This window comes from Enhydra lutris, unplaced genomic scaffold (assembly GCF_002288905.1).
Source record: "Enhydra lutris kenyoni isolate GAN:26980312 unplaced genomic scaffold, ASM228890v2 scaffoldscaffold38, whole genome shotgun sequence".
Lineage (NCBI taxonomy): Eukaryota > Metazoa > Chordata > Mammalia > Carnivora > Mustelidae > Enhydra > Enhydra lutris.
This window is the reverse complement of record NW_019154122.1, coordinates 8234091-8254481: the sequence shown is the minus strand read 5'-3', so window position 1 is coordinate 8254481 and position 20391 is coordinate 8234091. Positions and strand designations below refer to the sequence as shown.

General features: G+C 43.3%; 1 protein-coding gene across 1 annotated transcript in view; it reads right to left on the bottom strand.

The window, feature by feature from the left end:
• The window catches only part of LOC111154709 (F-box protein 42), a 103683-nt gene that overhangs the window by 20433 nt on the left and 62859 nt on the right, over positions 1 to 20391 (bottom strand). The window contains exon 4 of the mRNA XM_022514562.1: positions 14219 to 14353. Coding sequence (XP_022370270.1) covers positions 14219 to 14353 — 135 coding nt within the window. The remainder of the gene's footprint in view (positions 1 to 14218; positions 14354 to 20391) is intronic.

Genomic DNA, 20391 nt, shown 5'->3' with positions numbered 1-20391 from the left:
AGCACTCACAGCAATGAGAAAGAATAAACCACTGGTAAATGCAGATGAATCGCAAACAAACCACGATGAATCTCAAATCACGAAGAAGTCAAAAGGTGGTTACCTCTGTGGGGAGTGGTACCGACAGGAAAGGGCATGAGGGAACTTTCTGAGGGGATAGAAGTATTTTGTATCCTGACCTGGGTGATAATCACATGGCTGTATACATACTTCTTTTATTTTCAACGTGTTTTATTTATTCTTTTTTTTTTTTTTCCAGGTGAGCACACATGTGTTGTGGGGAGAGTGGCAGAGGGGAAGGGAGAGAGAGAACTTAAGCAGACTCCAAACCCAGCATAGAGCCTGACATGGGGCTTGATCTAACAACCCTGAGATCATGACCTGAACTGAAATCAAGAGAAAACAACTGAGCCACCCAGGTGCCTCTACTACTGTTTTTGTTTTGTTTTGTTTTAAAGACTTTATTTATTTATTTGACAAAGATCACAAGCAGGCAGAGAGGCAGACAGAGGGCGGGGGGGGGGGGGGGGGAGCAGGCTTCCTGCTGAGCAGAAAGCACGATGCGGGGCTCGATCCCAGGAACCTGAGATCATGACCCCAGCTGAAGGCAGAGGCTTAATCCACTGAGCCACCCAAGCGCCTGTTTTTTTGTTTTTTTTTTTTAAAGATTTGAGAAAGAGAGTGGTTGGGGGAGAAGGAAATAGAGAATCTTAAGCAGACTCCCTACTGAGCGCAGAGCCTGACACAGAGCTCGATCCCACGACTCTGAGAGCACAGCCTGGGCTGAAATCAAGAGCTGGACATCAACTGACAGCCATCTAGGTGCCCCGTACACATACTTTTGTAAGTCTGAGTTGTGTACTTAAAATCTGTTCATTTTACTATACGTAAATTATGTCTTAAAACGTATTGTTAAGAAAAAATAAATAGCTAATGTCTGAGCTGACAGAGTGAATTGTCAACCATGTTTATACCACTGTCACATCACGTCACCTACTGCTTTACCCAGTAAACAGAAAGACCAATGACCCACTGCCAGAAAATTCATTATGTGAGGTCTTCAAGAACATATTCCTCAAATAAAACGCAATCATGCTGTAACTCATATATGTAAATCAAACAAACAGCAAGAAACATTTTAAGCCTGGGCAATAGTTTTCAGAAACCTTACTAAAATGGGGAAGAAGGCAAAAAAGGAACACAGCGTAAAGGTTAACAAATCAAATATACAATCCACAGCCCATAAGCACTTCCAGAGAGACTTATGGAACAGAGGAAATTATCAGGGGGACCGTTTGTGTGAAAAGAAGGGTTCCTTAAAGCAACACTGCAGGAGTTCATTTCCCAAAGAGATGAGAGGTGGCTTCCAAGCTTTGAAAGGATAAGGGAGTCTCCTAGGATTGAAGCCGATATTTCAAGTTAATAAATGACCCATCACAACCCTCACCCACCGAGAAAGACCACCTGGTAGATCTCTTACAAATCTTCTCAAAGTTACAAGAGCTAGAAAACTTAAGAAACTGGACCAACTGACTGTACAGAGAATAAGCAAACAAAATACACGCACTGGGCAGGAAATGGTACAAGGCACTGCTGAGTGTCCGAAAAACCAACAGTGTCATCCATGGGGCAGGAATCAGGACTGACTCTAGGACAGTATCTTGTGTTCTCCCTAAGTAAGATTAGCCTTCTGCAATTTCACTCAGGACACAAAGTAAAATCAATAAATCTGTATAGCCATGGAGATACACAGGGATAAGGCACCATGCAAAATGAAGTGTACTGTGCTCATAACACAACAAGAGCTGCTGGGGGGAAGGGAGGTTATGTGGAGACCTGAGAAAAACCGAAACACTAGATGGTCTGAGAGTTTTACTGCACAGGAAACCCCAAAGCAACCAAAAACTGCTTGTCAAGATGGTAGGTAGACAGGTAACAGTGCACAGATATGAAAGCTGAGAGGTGTTTTTTTTTTTTTTAATATTTTATTTATTTATTTGAGAGAGAGAGAGAGGCGCACAGGCAGAGGGAGAGGGACAAGCAGACTCCCCACTGAGCAGGGAGCCCAACCTGGGACCCAATCCCAGGATCCTGAGATCATGACCCAAGGAAAGCAGACACTTAACTGACGGAGCCATCCAGGCACCCCTATCGGCCTGTTTCTAGGACAGAGAGCAGAAGCTTGGAGTGTATTTGAAAGGCATGTGTGTCCTCTTGTTATATGGTCCAATATTTATCAGTTGATAAGCTTCCACCTCTCTCATCTCCACACAACTGGCATTCTCAGAACATACCTGCATATAATGCTAATTTAAAATAATGCATAGGGCACCTGGGTGGCTCAGTGGGTTAAAGCCTCTGCCTTCAGCTCAGGTCATGATCCCAGAATCCTGGGATCGAGTCCCATATCCGGCTCTCTACTCGGCGGGGAGCCTGCTTCCCCGCCCTCTGCCCCGCCTGCCTCTCTGCCTACTTGTGATCTCTCTGTCAAATAAATAAATAGAATCTTAAAAAAAAAAAAAAATTAAAGGGGCGCCTGGGTGGCTCAGTGGGTTAAAGCCTCTGCCTTCCGCTCAGGTCATGATCCCAGGGTCCTGGGATCAAGTCCCACATCAGGCTCTCTGCTCTGCGGGGAGCCTGTTTCTCCCTCCCCCTCTGCCTGCCTCTCTGCCTACTTGTGATCTCTGTGAAATAAATAAATAAAATCTTTGAAAAATTTTAAAAAAAAATAATGTATAAAGTGTTCAGATGCAAAACAATGTTAAAAAGCAGAATCTAATGCCTATGGTTAAGTACACTAATACATTATTTTAAAAAATTCCACATTCAGCCATTTCAATGTCTACACTGACACCTGGGACCTAAACTGAGGAAAGGACTGTGTGATCTTTTCCAGAACAGACTCTTCTGGTTAGCTGTTTTGGTTATACCTGGTGCCAGGTTATCAGTCCCACACTCCCTTATTTGTTTTGACATTTCTTGGACACGTTACCACAGGCTCAGGAAAGGGCAGCAGAGAACCTAAGACTAAGCTTTTCTACCAGGCACAGGACAGCAAAACATCTGTGGATCCAAGAGCCTGATCTGCATCATTTTTAAGGTATCATTTACACAGTAAGAGAAACAATGATACTTTGGGCAGTTATTTCTAGACAGTTTCAGAACTTTTCAGCTTCTAAGGATATCCTGGCCTTCGCACAGACATCTGATATGACCAACACTCTTTCTTTTTGCTGCCCAGCTCCAAAAGTAAACTAGCTTTTCTGCTGGATTACTCAGTGATTTTGGAAGATGTGATTATTCGTTTAGGGAACAGTCCTAATGAGACAAAATTATTTCCAGTAGAGCTTTTGGCTCTAGGTAGCTGGAAAGATCTGGATGTGCAAGGTCATAATAAAATATATGTCGTCTTCAGCATTCTGTTCCCCACCAAAAAGTCTTAAAAAGTCTTATTGATATTTAAAAATTCCCTAAGGGGCGCCTGGGTGGCTCAGTGGGTTAAAGCCTCTGCCTTTGGCTCAGGTCATGATCCCAGGGTCTTGGGATCGAGCCCTGCATCGGGCTCTCTGCTCATCAGGGAGCCGGTTTCCCTTTCTCTCTCTGCCTACTTGTGATCTCTGTCAAATAAATAAATAAATAAATACTCCCTAAGCTGTGAAAATTTTTCTTCAAATGACACACCCTATGCTCATTATCCTTTCCTGACTCTGATGATAGACAACACCAGATAGCTCAGTTATTCACCCCCCAATTCAAAGGAAGATCAAGAACCAACGGCAACTACAAATAAAGGGAATCACAGGAAAAGAAAGAAAAATAAACTAGAAAAAACAGTTTTTTTAAAGTAGGCTCCATGCCCAGTGTGGAGTCCAACATGGGCCTGAACTCACGACCCTGAGATCAAGACCTGAGCTGAGATCAAGAGTTGGACATGTAACCAATTGAGCCACCCAGCACCCTGAAAAAATAATTTTAAAGAAAGGGCAAAAAAAGGAGAAAAATTTTACTGTAGAAAAATCTAAGACACATTATCTCAGCCAGGTGATCAATTTATCAAAAGCAATAAAACATGTTCATAGTATGTTCTCTTGACAGCATATGATGAGAAGGATGATTTACTGCTGTGGTGTTCCTCCTCCTAACCCCGTAACTCTACTCTAACCATAAGAAAAACCTCAGACAAACCCAAACCAAATGACAGTCCACAAAGTATCCGACAGTACTCTTCAAAACTGTGAAAATCATCAAACAAAGAAAGCCTGAGAAACTGTCATAGCCAGGAGGAATATAAGAAGATATTAAGATTAAATGTAATGTATCCTGAGACAGGATCTTGGAACAGATAAAAGTTTAAAAAAAAACAGATAATATGAAATAAATTATATAGAAAATGAAACTACTCACAGCATGACAGAGCAGAAAGAACACAGACTTTAGATACAAAATCTTGGGTTTTTCTTTTCTTTCTTTTTTTTTTTTTTTTTAATCTTGGGTTTGAATCACTGCTCCATCATTCATTGACTGTGTGATCTTAGGTAAATTACTAGGTGACTGTCTGAGCTTCAGCTTCCTCAGCTGTAAAATGGGGATAAGAATGCCAACCTAACTGGGTTGGTTTGAAGGTTAGATAGTTTGTTTAAAGAATCTGAGACCACCAACACTCCACCCCCAAAGCCCTCTCACGGATGTCCATACACATTTCCTCAGACAGCAGGCCACTCTTGACCAACCAGGGTAAAAGGCAGCCCTTTTTACAAAGCGGCAGTGAAGAGGGCACAGAGCACCCATCCTTCCTTAACAGTTAGGGAGTACAGCTCTGCACATTACACACTCACCTAACAGACTGTGATAACAAAGTTAGGTCATAGACTGCACAGTAAGAAAGCCACAAGATTCCATAAGGATCCAGGATTTCCAAATTTAGCTAGGTTTAGAATCAACTGGGACATGTTCTGTTTTTTTAAAAAGATCCACCACTCTATCCCCAACTCCTTCAGATAAGGTGAGTCTGATATGAGGTTGAGCAATATATTATTTTTATTATTTTTAGTTGACTTGGATAAAAGTAATCTGCTATGGGATTTTTTAAGATTTTACTTATTTATTTGACAGAAAGATCACAAGTAGGCAGAGAGGCAGGCAGAGAGAGTGGGGAGGAAGCAGGCTCCCTGCTGAGCAGAGAGTCCGATGTGGGGCTCGATCCCAAGACCCTGAGATCATGATCTGAGCTGAAGGCAGAGGATTTAACCCACTGAGCCACCCAGGCGCCCTGCTATGGGATTTTTAGAAACAGGGATCCTGTCTCTTCTTTCACAGAGAAGGAAATCAAGGCCCAAAGAATGCAGAAGTGATTAAGGATTAAGTTCAGAGGCAAGTGGCTCAGGAGTGGCAAGGCCAAGACCAGAACATGGCTTGGGCTCGTTGTGTATCTCTGCCCTGTTTTCTAAAACAAAGGTCCCAAACCATAAGCTGTCACTTGAAACTGCATGTGTGACTGACAGGGAAGAAAATGAAAAGCAAAAGCATTTATTGGGCAAGAAGATTCTATGGGGAGAATGTAGTGGAAAAATCTACTGTGCTCCGGGACTAGTTAACAGACATGACAGTCTGAGCGTTAAATCTTCCCCTAACATTTACCAGCTCTCCTACCGGTGGAAAATTCAAATACTGAAATTTGTTCCCCTTTTGTAAATGGGTGTTGGCTAATGTTTAAGAAGTTTTGAAAATCAGAACACTCCAATTTTAAGTGTAAAAATGTATGCTTGAAAATCTCTACTGTGATTTGAAGTAACCAAAAGAGGCTGTGACTGATGATGTTATTATATATTAAACAGATGCCAAAATTAGCCTCAGTCTGATGAAAGGGTATTGTAGAAACAGTTTAAACCTTAGTCTTTTGAAGAACCTATCCCAAGAACCATGCAGTTACTTTGGGAATCAAACACAGGCTGATTAAGAATTAAGGTGTTCCCTCAGTGCAACACAGAGGGTGGAACATTCAACTTCCTAGAACCTTCTGGCAAAGACTACAATGTAGACAATTGTACATTCATAATCACCTGCCAGGATTTCCAAAGGCTTCTGTTCTGTCGCACCCTCAGTTATTTTATCTTAGTGATAAAGTAATCAGTGATAACTTCCACCAGTTCCCACATCTATCCATCCGCCAGCATCTGTAATCACATAACCCTTCCTGTTCCTTTGGATAAATGGTCAATGCTCCCATCCACAACCAACTCCCCTGCCTTTCCCATCACTGGAGGACACAGCTCTAACAATCCTTTCTCTACATCCACACCCATTCCTCCTTCTAGATCACTCCCATCAGCACGGATTTGCTATACAACCTGTCATCTTAAAAATAAACCTCTTGGGGGCACCTGGGTGGCTCAGTGGGTTAAAGCCTCTGCCTTCGGCTCAGGTCACGATCCCAGGGTCCTGGGATCGAGCCCCGCATTGGGCTCTCTGCTCGGCGGGGAGCCTGCTTCCTCCTCTCTCTGCCTGCCTCTGCCTGCTTGTGATTTCTGTCAAATAAATAAATAAAATCTTTAAAATAAATAAATAAATAAACCTCTTGGGAGGGGGGTGGGGGGGTTGGGTGAGGTTGGTGGTGGGTATTAAGGAGGGCACGTATTGGACAGAGCACTGGGTATGGTACATAAACAATGAATTTTGGAACACTGAAAAAAAATTAAAAAAATAAACCTCTCAATTCTACATTCTCCTCCACTTAGCATCTTGTTCCTCTGTTCTCTTTTATAACAAAACTTCAAAAACTGTAATGTACTGTTTATACTTCCTGTCTTCAATTTCTCCCTTCCCATTGTCTTGAAACCTTTCCAAATATGCTTTCATCCTTATCGCTCATCAGAAATACTCTTTATTGAATTTAAGGACAATTCTCATTGAAAATACTCTATACTGGGGCACCTGGGTGGCTCAGTGAGTTAAAGCCTCTGCCTTCAGCTCAGATCATGATCCCAGGGTCCTGGGATAGAGCCCTGCATCGGGCTATCGAGCCCCGCATCGGGCTCTCTGCTGGGCAGGGAGCCTGCCTTCTCCTCTCTCTGCCTGCCTCTGCCTACTTGTGATCTCTGTCTGTCAAATAAATAAAATCTTCTTAAAAATACTCTATACTGGGGCACCTGGGTGGCTCAGTAGATTGAGCCTCTGCCTTCGGCCAGGGTTATGATCTCAGGGTCCTGGGATTGAGCCCCGCGTCGGGCTCTCTGCTCAGCAGGAAGCCTGCTTCCCCCTCTCTCTCTCTGCTTGCCTCTCTGCCTACTTGTGATCTCTCTCTCTGTCAAATAAATAAAATATTTTTTAAAAAATACTCTATACTAATTTTAAGGACAGTTCTAAGTCAAATGACTTGATCTCTTTGCTGTGCAGGACCGAGCTGATTATCTTTCTCCTGAAAATACTTCCAAGTATGGTGACTTCTAAGATGCCATGTTCTCCTGGTTTTTCCCCACCTCCTCGGGTGTTCCTTTTCTAGTTTTTTGCTGTTTCCCCTCTTTTCGTTGATCTCCAAATACTGCTATGTCCCAGACTTACCCTCCTCTACTATCCTCACTCACTCCCCTGGCAATCTCACCCAGCCTCATGGTTTTAAATTTATCGATATGCTAATAACTTCCATACTATCTCCCAGAACTCCAGACACATCTCCACTTGGAGGTCCAAATGTGTGTTTCAATGTTGTATGTTTCAAATTGAATTTCTCACAACTCCTGCACTTTACCAACCTTGACCACCCACAGTCTTACCTGCCTCAGTTAATGGCAACGCCATTCCTTCAAATGCCCAGGCTAAAAATCACTAGGGCCATCCTTGACGCCTCTTTCATACTTCACATTCAAATCCTGTTGGCTGTGTCCAATCCATTCAGTTCTTAACTTCCTGACAACAACCTAGTCCATATCACCGTCATTTCTCACCTAGATTATTGCTACCACTTCTTAGCTGGCCTCCTCACTGCCACACTTGTCCTCTTACACAGGCTTCTCAGAACCCCAAACGACCAGTCACTTCACTCAAAAAAAAAAGTGAAAAACTCCCTATAAGAGCCAAGAAGCCATATATGTATGACACATTCCCCTCCATTATTTGCCCAACCCCCTCTGCTAGGATAGTCTCCTTTCTTTACTCGGTGCTAGTCACACTGATTTCTCATTATCCATGGACTACCGCAAGCACAGTCCCACCTCTGGACCTTTGCATTGGCTCTTCTCTCTGTTTGTAATGTTGTTTCCTTAGATAATCCACTTACTTCACTTCTTTTACCCATTCAAGTCTTCGTTTTAATGTTGCCTCCTCCATGAGGTCTATCCTGGGCACTCCAGCTGTAGTTCCCCTATCCCTGACCCCCTTAACATGCGATCATTTCCCTTCAGTAGCTTAATCATCTTCTAACATACTGTATTACATTGTCATTCATTCATTCATTCATTCATTTTTATTTATTTATTTAAATGGGACCCAGGCTTGGGGATTTTTTCTTTTTAAGATTTTATTTATTTATTTGACAGACAGAGATCACAGGTAGGCAGAGAGGCAGGCAGAGAGAGAGAAGGAAGCAGGCTCCCCACTCAGCAGAGATCCCAATGTGGGGCTCGATCCCAGGACCCTGGGATCATGACCTGAGCCGAAGGCAGAGGATTTAACCCACTGAGCCACCCAGGCACCCCTATTTATTATTTTTAAAAAAGATTTTATTTATTTGAGAGACAGTGAGTGCATGCAACCATAAGCAGGGGGAGTAGCAGCGGGAGAGGCATAAGCAGCCTCCCCGCTGAGCACAGAGCCTGACAAAGGGCTCAATCCCAGGATCCCAAGATCATGACCTGAACCAAAGTCAGACACTCAACCAACTGAGCCACCCAGGTGCCCACCATTATTTGTCCTTTTATTTTATTTTTATTTTTTTGGGCAGACAGAGATCACAAGTAGGCAGAGAGGCAGGCGGCGGGGGCAGGGGGGAGCGGGGGAAGCAGGCTGAGCAGAGAGCCCAATGTGGGACTCAATCCCAGGACCCTGGGATCATGACCAGAGCCAAAGGCAGAGGCTTTAACCCACTGAGCCACCCAGGTGCCCCTATTTGTCCTTTTAAATATCTGTCTTCTCTCATTGAGATTTGATCTCCATTAAGAGTTGGATTTTTGTCTGTTTTATTCGTTCCTGTATCCCCAGCATCTGAAATAATACCAGACACAAGGTAGGAAATTCTTAAATATTTGCTGCCAGAACAAATGAATGATGAGAGTAGAATTAACCAAACAAAAGGAAGGGCCATGGCATCATTTAAGGGAAGGCAGCCCCTCTATTTTAAATGTCAAAATCTCACAACAACTAATTATGGGATACCACCACTTAAAAGTATAAAGAAATAAAAACTTAAACTTCTTCCAAACATTTATTTTTATTTTTAAAGACTTTATTTATTTATTTGACAGAGGGAGATAGAGATCACAAGTAGACAGAGAGGCAGGCAGAGGGAGAGGGAGAAGCAGGCTCCCCGCTGAGCAGAGAGCCCGATGTAGGGCTTGATCCCAGGACCCTAAGACCATGACCTGAGCCAAAAGCAGAGGCCCAACCCGCTGCGCCACCCAGGCACCCCTCTTCCAAACATTTATTTTCCATTTTAGCAAACAGGCCCACTGTCTACCTAGCTGCCAAACCTGAAACCTAAATCAGCCTTGACTAATCCTCTCACCCTCCGACAGTCAAACCATCAACAAGTCCTATCAATTCTAGCATAAAATTTCAGCTCAAATTCATCCACTACCCTTTTTCTCTACTACTAGGACTCTAGTCCAAGTCATCACCTCCTCTCACTCATACCACTGTGATGGCCTCCTGGCTGGTCTCTGTTTTGTTCTCATGGCTTCAATCTATTTCCTAAACAGCAGCAGAAGTGTTCTATAAAATATAAATTGGATCCATAATATTCCTCTGCTTAAAATTTCAAAATCTTCCAGACCTTGGGGTATGAATGAATTGGCTCCTGTCTACATCTCAACTCCATCTCCACCACTCTACTCCTTGCTCATCATGCTACATCCACAGAGGTCTGCTTTCAGGTCCTCCAATACATTCCATTCTTTGCTGTCCCGGGGTCTTTGCACATGCTGGTCTCACTCGCTCCACTCTTTATCCTTCAAATCAGCAAAGAATGTTGCCTCCTGTTTAAAGTAGCTCTTCCCCTCTTATTCTATCTCATTCCCTGCTCTCTTAATACTTTCTATTTGTTTTCGTTTCTCCCCCAATACAATATAAGCTTCATGAGAGGAGGGGCTGCAGCAACAGCTGTAAAGGGAGAAGGAGGTACTGCACCAGAAATGTCTGAGAAGTACTGGCTGTAGGTAGGTCTCGCTCAGCTCTTTCTTTCTTCCTTCCTTCCTTTTTTTTTTTTTTTTTTTTTTTAAGATTTTATTTATTTATTTGAGAGAGAGAGAGAGAGAGAGAAAGCAGGGAGGAGAGGGAAAAGCAGTTCCCCACTGGCCAGGGAGCCTGACACGGGGGTTGATCCCAGGACCCTGGGCCTGTGCCAAAGGCAGATGCTTAACCAACTAGGCCACCCAGGTGCCTCTATTTGTTCGTTTTTGTTTGTTTGGTTTTTCAGGAGGCTCCACACCCAATGTTGGGCTAGAACTCACGACCCTGGGATCAAGAGTCACATGTTCTACCAACTGAGCCAGCCAGGCCTCCCGAAGTCTCTCAGCAGTGTGAGTTATCATTCTAACACCCGTTACTACCACACTCCCTCGAGATGGAGCACTTCTATCATTTCGAAAGGAACTAACAATAAGGACTCAGGGGCAAGTCACATTAATTCTAATGGCTACGGCCTGAATTGTATCCTGTCAAAATTCGTATGTTGAAGGGGCGCCTGGGTGGCTCAGTGGGTTGGGCCACTGCCTTCGGCTCGGGTCATGATCTCAGGGTCCTGGGATCGGGCCCCGCATCGGGCTCTCTGCTCGGCGGGGAGCCTGCTTCCTCCTCTCTCTCTGCCTGCCTCTCTGCCTGCTTGTGATCTCTCTCTGTCAAATAAATAAATAAAATCTTTAAAAAAAAAAAATTCGTATGTTGAAGCCCTAACACCAGTGTGGTGGCCTTTGGAGATAGAACCTTTGGGAAATAACCAGGTTTAATGAAGTTATAAGGTTGAGGCCTTTATAATGGGACTAATGTTCTTATAAAGAGGATGAGGCACCAGAACACTATCTCCGCCAGGTGAGGACAGAGCAAGAAGGCAGTCTGAAAGCCAGGAAGACGGCCCTCAACCAGCACCCTGACCTTGGACTCCCAGCCTCTGGAACTATGAGAGATAAAGTTGTGTTGTTTATGCCCCTAGTCTATGGTATGTTGCTATGGCAGCCTGAGCGGGCTACCGCTCACATCACCAAAAATGAGAAGGCCCCAGTCTCATCTGCAGGATCAACAAATGAACAAGGAAAAAGACGCCTGATGCAGGAGCACTCTCCGGAAAGACTCTGCTCCAAAATGAGACTGCCCCCTCCTGCTCATGTGATGCTCTTCTCCGCACCACTACACTCGCAGACTGAACCCTGTTCAGGCTAGTGCTTTGAATACTCACTGCTTACAAATGCTCACACGTGAGAAGACTTCACAGCTGACACCAAAGGGTGGCAGGCACCCTCCCTTTAGCCACCTTCCAACCTACCCACCCCCATGCACTAAAATGGGTGAGTCAGGCACACCAAGGCATATATCAACAACTGTGTTTTGTTCAGAAAGACTCACTGATGTTTCAGTTAGGAAGTAATTTGGTTGGAACTCATGACAGCAGGCAGAAACATTTCCTCAGGCAATCTTCCCATGGGATTTCTGCCTGAAGGAAAATCTCACAGGATTCTTTAAAAACTATTGCTTATTTGTTTGTTTAAAAAGTAGACATTTCAAATAGCTGTTCATCCCCCTTTAAAAGTAGGCTTTAATTGTAGATTAGAGTGAAGTGGCTAGCAGATTCTTTGAGACACTTTGTTAGAAAATCAAACCTTCAGGAGTTTCTATGTTTTATAAAAGGAAAGAGTCGAACATTGTATTTTTATTTTTTTGAAAGATTTTTATTTGAGAGAGAGCACATGCACATGCACATGCACAAGAGTGGGGGAGAGGGGATCGGGGAGACAGAATCTCAAGCAGACTCCCCCCACTGAGCATGGAGCCCAATACGGGGCTCAATCTCACGACCCTGAGATCATGACCTGAGCCAAAACCAGGAGCCGGATGCTCAACCAACAGAGCCACCCAGGCGCCCCTAACATTGTATTTTTAAAGTCAGTTATTTCTCTGATACTTCTACCTTGGGGATTTCAAAACATAGCCTTAGTGGTTTTAATAAAAAGTCCCATGTCTACCTTACAGGGAGAAATAAGGGAAACTAAGCACAGCAGTTAGCAATAGGCTATGAAGGTCCCACAGTCCAGAGCTCCATATCAAATTATCAGAGGTATAAAGCTTGTTTACAAGACAGAGAAAGATGATATTGGTATTTTGTGATTAGAATAATCAAAGCTGCTCTGAAATGGGACCTAGACACCAAGTACAGTGGCAACAGGATGCTTGAGCTGAAGAGATCTGCCACATTTCTGAATCTGTGATTCCAAATATTAATATTGCACGAAGCGCAACAGGGGACAGAGGGCTAGAAAAGGAAACCCTCACACAATTCTGAGGGCCCTAAAATAGTACAAACTTTCAAAATTTTTTTTTTTTTTTTTTAAAGATTTTTTTTTTTTTATTTATTTGACAGACAGATCACGAGTAGGCAGAGAGGCAGGCAGAGAGAGAGGAGGAGGCAGGCTCCCTGCTGAGCAGAGAGCCCGATGCGGGACTCGATCCCAGGACCCTGAGATCGTGACCTGAGCTGAAGGCAGAGGCTTTAACCACTGAGCCACCCAGGCGCCCCCAAACTTTCAAAATTTTTAAAAGATTAAAACCTAGTCATCTTTCTAATGATTTTAATGGAGAATTTCACCTATACACACGCCAGCCCTACTCGTGAATGAACACCTGCCGTCAGTAGGCTCCTGCCTCCTATGTTTGCCTACTGCAGGGGAAGGAACAGGAGCTTACAGCTTTGGGGGAGCAAAATGTAGCCTCATCTCAAAAAGGTTTTAAGTCCCTGGCCTAGACATTCATAGCAGTCATCACAGAAAAAAAGGGAAGCATACACCAACCAGCCTTCCCAACCCTCTATAAAACAGAATCGTCTAGTCCTAATCTGCATTCATCCCAGAGAGATGCAGTCGCCCGTACACAGATACATGGTGAACTGGCTGTTTTGCCAGGAAATGAAACTCAGGTCTCTTCACTCTTAGCTCAGGGCACTTTTTACTACACCAAGTCACTTCCCATCTAATAATCAAAGCAGTAAATCAAGACCTAAATAAGAATCTGCTCAAGGAAAACCTCAGTCTCTTTAGTCCTAGAGTGAATTCCGACCTTGAAAAGCCAAATGAGTGTCTGGGGAAAGCTTGCCAATGAATCTCGTAGCGTGCTTGATGCTTCGTGGACTCTATTTCTCTATCACCCCAGCTCCTTCAATCTTGTGGCTATGTCTTTTCAAACTGTCCTGCCTCAAGTGTGCAAAAACAAATCCCCCACCTGCCTCAAGAAAGGTGAGGTCAAAAAAAAAAACAAAACAAAACAAAAAAAAAAACAGTTGCTTTTTGCTGGAACTGTGGCACAGTGGGGCTGTGCAGGAATGTACCTACTCAAGAATCTTCCCACACTCCTGGGTTGTTGAGAGAAACCAGCAGAGGCATGTTCCATACACTCCCCAAATATCTGAGCTGGCGACAACAAAAGATACTCATTCAGAGCTCTCAGCCCTGGGACAACAGCTTCTGTCAGTCAGCTATAGTTCTCACGATGCTGTGTGTCTGCTCTTACTTCAACTTCATACCAAAAAGCGTATCACACCAGTGCAAGCACTTGAGAAAACCACACAAACGAATTCACACAGTAGCCCAGCAATCCTGGCAGCGCACCAGTACTCAGGATAAAGCTTTTTTAAAAATTTTTATTTTAAAGACCTATACAAACACATTACTTTTGGCATTTACACAGCAGATCTGACAAAGGACCTGGGGCCCCAGCACCAGAGACCAACACCAAAACAGCCAGAAAGAATTACCATGCACAGGGAGTTACCTGGTAAGAGGACAAAGATCCGCATTTTCTTTCTTACCTGAAGCCAAAGGTCGGATCCACTCTTTGCTATTTAGGTCAAGTCTCCAGAGGTCATTGAAGGCCGCATTGCAGCTGCTCTGGGTACAGCCTCCGAACACATACATAGACTGGTTAGCATCGTAATAGCATGCACCTAGAGAGAAAACAATAAATGCATAGCTGATGTGTAACTCTGAAGCCCCTCTAACACTGTAATTATAGCCCATATCGTTCAAAGATCAATTATTTCACATGTTCTCCAACTCTTTGCCAGGTGCCATCTTTATATAACCAGCCTCTTGTCTTCAGATTGGTTAATATCATATTACTCTTTTTTTTCTTTAAAGGTTGTATTTATTCATTTGACAGAGAGAGAAAGCGTGTGAACAACCAGAGGGCAGAGGGAGAGGGAGAAGCAGGCTCCCTACTAAACAGGGAGCCCAATGTGGGGCTCCAGGACCCCAGGATCATGACCTGAGTCAAAGGCAGAAGCTTAACCAACTGAGCCACCCAGGCACCCCTCACATTACTCTTTAAAATAAGGCCCAGAAAGGGGCACCTGGCTGACTCAGTCAGAGAAGCACACAACTCTTGATCTCAGGGTCATGAGTTTGGGCCCCACGCTGGGTGTAGAGATTATAAAAAATAATAAATTTTAAAAAAATATATATATATACGTGTGTGTGTGTGTGTGTGTGTGTGTGTGTGTGTGTGTGTGTGTGTATAAAATAAAAGAAGGCCCAGAGAATGGCTATGGAAATGTAATTTCTGAGCACACTAAGCAAACTGACAATGTTGTCATTAAATAAGAATATCGTTCCAGCAAGAGCACACAAGAATTCAGATTAAGAGTGCTCAATGAGGGGCGCCTGGGTGGCTCAATGGGTTAAAGCCTCTGCCTTCAGCTCAGGTAATGATCCCAGGGTCCTGGGATCGAGCCCCGCATCGGGCTCTCTGCTCCACCAGGAGCCTGTTTCCTCCTCTCTCTCTGCCTGACTCTCTTCCTACTTGTGATTTCTGTCTGTCAAATAAATAAAATAAAATATTTAAAAAAAAAAAAAAAGAGTGCTCAATGAGTAAAATTTCAAAATAAATAAATTAAAAAAAAAAAAAAAAAGTAACGTCCCCCCAACTACCAAGAAGTAAAATCCTATGGAAGTCCACTGCCCATACTTCAGATTGTTAAGAACTGCAAATAACAAAGGACAGAGTTTAGCTGACCTCAGACGAAAAGCGTAACTGCCAGAGCCACATTTCCATGTCCGCTAATGGAGCTGAGCTTCAGCGTCTTGGTCTTCTCCTATCTGTCTTCAATGAGCCACTCCAACAAATGTGAAAGAAATTTTCAACTGAACCAACTGGTGCCAGGCACGAAAGAACATTCTCTTCCTCCTGGTAACCCATACTTACAGAACAGAAATTAGCAATGTCCTATGGTTTCTGAACCTGAATTTGTGTCCACTGTAAGAATCTTTAATAAGACAAATCCATAACTAAGAGAGTCAAGGGCTCATTTACGTCTCACTGTTCTTCAAAGACCAATTCTTGGCAGCTGTTTCCTTCATATAGCAAAAAAGCACAGTGCCTTTCTTTTTCAAAGAGCTAGCCCACGTTCTTCTTCTTCTCTATTTGGATTGAAACCCCAGCCAACAGCTGGGCCCCATGAGGTCCTTGCCACATGTATTTTAATCCCATACTAAAATAAGGCAATCGGCATTTTCCTGCTTCTCTTTGAGCAAACAAAGGTTTCTGGAAGAGGAAGGGACAGCCCAAACTCTGCAAACCTAGCAGGCCTGAAACGACAAGTTTCACACACACTGTATTCTCAATGCCTATCAGTTAATTATCAACGAAGCTTGGAGAGGAAGGGAGTCAATTCAGGCAGCTATGTTTAGAACTCAGATATAATGGAATGAGAAAATAGCCATCAATAATACACTCAAAAATTTTAAGCATCCTACTAAACTTTTGTTTATTGTCTATTTTTATTTAAGACACCTACATGTTGGTATGGGTGGGGGTGGGGAGACCCAATGAGTTCAATGGGCCTTTTAGAAAAAATTAAGAATTTAAGCAAATACCAGCACTCAAGTAGTCATTTCCCTTTTACCAGCATTCTCCACCCAAACAGCACATTTTCTTTTAGAACATCCAGACCACTGGAATGTACAATACAAAAGTTATAGTTCACAGTACAGCATGAACATTCTGCTAAGAAGTAACATTAAGAATGTTTATTCTAATTGCTAAATCTCTTCAAATTTTCTAAAATGGTTCGATTGCTCCATGAATAACTATTCCAAGACATCTATTTCCAGTTAATATCTAATAATCCCTACTCAAAGGCAAGTCAAATATTCACATGAACACACAGCAAGCAGTTCTTCAGCACCCAGCACAACTGCCTACTGCAGTATAATCCTCTCCAGCGCAAGGTCTTCCAGTTGTTTCATATTTCCCATGATGCCTGGGAGTCACTCAAGAAATTTCACTGAACTCCAACCTTTGCACATTCAGATGTTAAATTCTCTTTTGTTTTCCACTTGTTTCCAGGGAAAGGTCCTGAGGCATTTATCCCATGCTTAAAGAGCTTTGCTGTCAAGTGTCTCACGTCTACAAGCTAGGACATATTTGATAAGTGATTACGTAACTATGGAACAAGCAAGGCTGCTTATCCAGTCTGGGCCTGCTAGCTACTGCACGGGCACTACTAGCATGGGTAGGAAATGACCCGACCCCATGTGCAGCCTAAACCTAAACACTAAAAGCATGAGGCTAGGGACTCTAAGAGATCCCTCCATCAATCTGAAAAGGACATTCTCTGTTAGTCAAGACTTCATGATTAGTCATGCGCACAATTGCCAAATAGCTAGGAAAACTGGCTTCATTTTTGTCCCAGGCTTCTACACAGGAAAGAAGCTGTACTGCTCCATCTTTGTGACACTTAATTTCACAGAATTCAATAGATTTCAATTCTGAACCAAATGTCAGGAAAGGTGCATGGATGTCTAAGACCTGGAACCGGCTTATCCTCCAGGAGTCAACCACCTGTGGAGCAGACACCTTCAACACCCCATCACTCTGCAGTTTAAAACAAGCATTTCCTTGATTAAATTTCCTAGCAATGCTGTGGCATAAACAGAATTTGTTATATACACTTTACAGATGAGAAAACTGTGAGTTAGAAGAACTAAGGAGGGGCGCCTGTCTGGCTCAGTCGGGGGGGTGTATAACTCTTGATGATCATGACTTTGAGCCCTATATTGGGGTGTAGAGATTACTTAAAAATAAAGAAAATTGGGGGCACCTGGGTGGCTCAGTCAGTTAAGCAGCTGCCTTTAGCTCAGGTCATGATCCCAGAGTCCTGGGATTGAGTCCTGCATTGGGATCCCTGCTCTGCGGGGAGTCTGCTTCTCCCCCTGCCCCTTCTCCCCCCAGCCCCTGCTGCTGCACGCTCTCTCTCTCACAAATAAATAAAATCTTAAAAAATTGAAAAAATAAAAATAAAATAAATTTTAAAAATTTGTTAAAGGGGTGCCTGGGTGGCTCAGTCGGGTAAGCCTCTGTCTTCGGCTCAGGTCATGATCCCAGGGTCCTGGGATAAAGCCCCGCATCATCCTCTCTGCTCAGCAGGGAGCCCGCTTCTCCCTCTGCTTACAGCTCTGCTCGCTTGTGCTCCCTCCCTCTCTGTCAAGTAAATAAAATCTTTTTTTAAAAATTTGCTAAATAAAAATTAAAAAATAAGAGCTAAGGGACTTGCTTCTCAAGTTTGAAGTTCTTCTATCAGGGATGCCTGGGTGGCTCAATCATTGCGTATCTGCCTTTGGCTTGGGTCACGGTCCCAGGGTCCTGGGACTGGTCCCACATCGGGCTCCCTGCTTGGTGGGAGGCCTGCTTCTCCCTCTCCCACTTGTGTCCCCCTGCTTGTGCTCTCTGTCGCTGTCTCTTTCTGTCAAATAAATAAAATCTTAAAAAAAAAAAAGTTCTTCTTTCATATACAGCCTCTCTGACAATTATGGGGACAGATAGATGGTAATAAACAGTACAAGGAAGGAAGGAAGAGTGTTTTAGGGGTGTACAAGTAGATGAAGAAAAGAGCTTAATCTCCATGCAGGAAATATGAGAGGAGTTTATGAAGAACTTGGCTTTTGGCTTTATCTCTGAGATGGGTGTTAGAGGATAAAACATTTTCAGGCCATTAACAAGGGAAAAACAAGTCCAGGGATGAAAAAGGAATAGGAGGGAAAGGGAGAAGGCAATCGGGGCATCCAAACAAGGCCATGATGTAGGAAATTTTTTTTTTTTTTAAAGATTTTATTTATTTATTTGACACAGAGAGAGAACTCTAAGCAGAGAGGCTGATGCAGGGCTCGATCCTAGGACCCTCAGATCATGACCTGAGCCAAAGTCAGAGGTTTAACCCTCTGAGCCACCCAGGCGCCCCTGACACAGGAAATTTAAGACATAACAAGGAGCCTCGTGTGGGTGGAGCCTAGCTGTGTGAGGATGCGGCAGAGATTCAGGCTGAAAGAGTATACTGGGGCCCTGAAAGTCCAAGGGAGTGGAAACTTCTGCACGCAGTGTAGAAAGGCTGAGGTTTCTCGGCAGAGGACAGGTTTCAGACTTGCAGCAGATCCGGACAGGGGCTCCTGTCATTTTAGGCAGGTCCATTCTCTTTGTGTAAGAGCATCCCATTCACCACAGGACAGACAGCATCCTGGTCCTTGCTACTAAATGCATGCACTGCTCTCCAGTCAAGCCAATGAGCAATGAATGACCTTACATATTTCCAAATGCCCTAGGAGGTGGCACTGTCCCCAGTTTCAGAGATGGGTGCCAGAAGTGTCTAGTGCAATTTTAGATGAAGTGAGAGAAAAAGAAGACCATTTAGAAAAGATTTAGGAAGGGCGCCTGGGTGGCTCAGTGGGTTAAGCCGCTGCCTTCGGCTCAGGTCATGATCTCAGGGTCCTGGGATCGAGTCCCGCATCGGGCTCTCTGCTTGGCAGGGAGCCTGCTTCCCTCTCTCTCTCTCTCTCTCTCTCTCTCTGCCTGCCTCTCTGTCTACTTGTGATCTCTCTCTGTCAAATAAATAAATAAAATCTTTAAAAAAAAAAAAAAAAGAAAAGATTTAGGAAAGATGGAATGATTAGCTCATAAAAGTGAGTAATGGGAAAAATAAGAAAAGATATAAGAGATTGCAGAAATGGATGGAATCAGTAAGATGTGACTTTTGTTGCTGAAGGAAAGAGAAGAAGTGAGGATAAATCCAAGAATTCAAGTGTGTAACCAAAAGAATGATAATGCCATTAACTAAACTATGGAGAGCAGAACATCTGGGGGAACTCCTAAGGGCCACGAGTAGCTGGCAAGATAGGAAACATCTGTGTATCTCTGTGGCAATATGAGCAAAGACCTGGAAATGCAGACCTTGAGCTCAACATGAGTCAAGAATAAGAAATAAAAATGGGCTCTGGGGAGAAACACAAAGTAGGAAGAGGAAGGAGCTAAGGAAAGACACTGAAGGAATTCCTGGTTTTTAACCTATTCTGAAAAATGCCGACTTCCCATGTAACAGTCGTCTTCAGTCTGCCAGTTCGCACGCAGAGAGAAAGGGAACAATGAGAGATGCGCTCAGAGGAAATGAGACACAGCCCCTTTTAAAAAAAATCTATGGCACACTTTCTTGGCTTTCAAGTGAAGATATGAAAAAATTGTAAGGTTAAAAACATATATCAAAACCCACCAACCTCTGAATTTCTGTGAGCTTACTCAATGCACTTTTCCTTTCCATTTCCCCTTCAAATAACTATCTCTATTTTGTGGTGATACTCTTTCCAAAGCTGTTAACAGAAAAATATTTCTTTCTTCTCTCACTAGAAAGCTGAACTATTGCTGTGATAATTATTCATCCCTGAATACTAGCCAGTCTGGTTTCTACTTTACCCAGATTCGCTCCATTTCCCTCACCTAGGGTTCTAAAACTACTTGTTTCAAAAAATCATCTGAAAACAGTCTTTAGAAACCTTCTCTCCACTTCTTAGTCCAAATATCTGTAGGTAACTGAAGTTAACACCCCCTTGAACAATAAATATTGGACCTAACATGGATTCTTCTGTAATTTCATTAAATATTCCTATCAAGAATTCATTTAGAGTCTATACTCCTGAAAACATTCAAGACCCTTTCAAAATT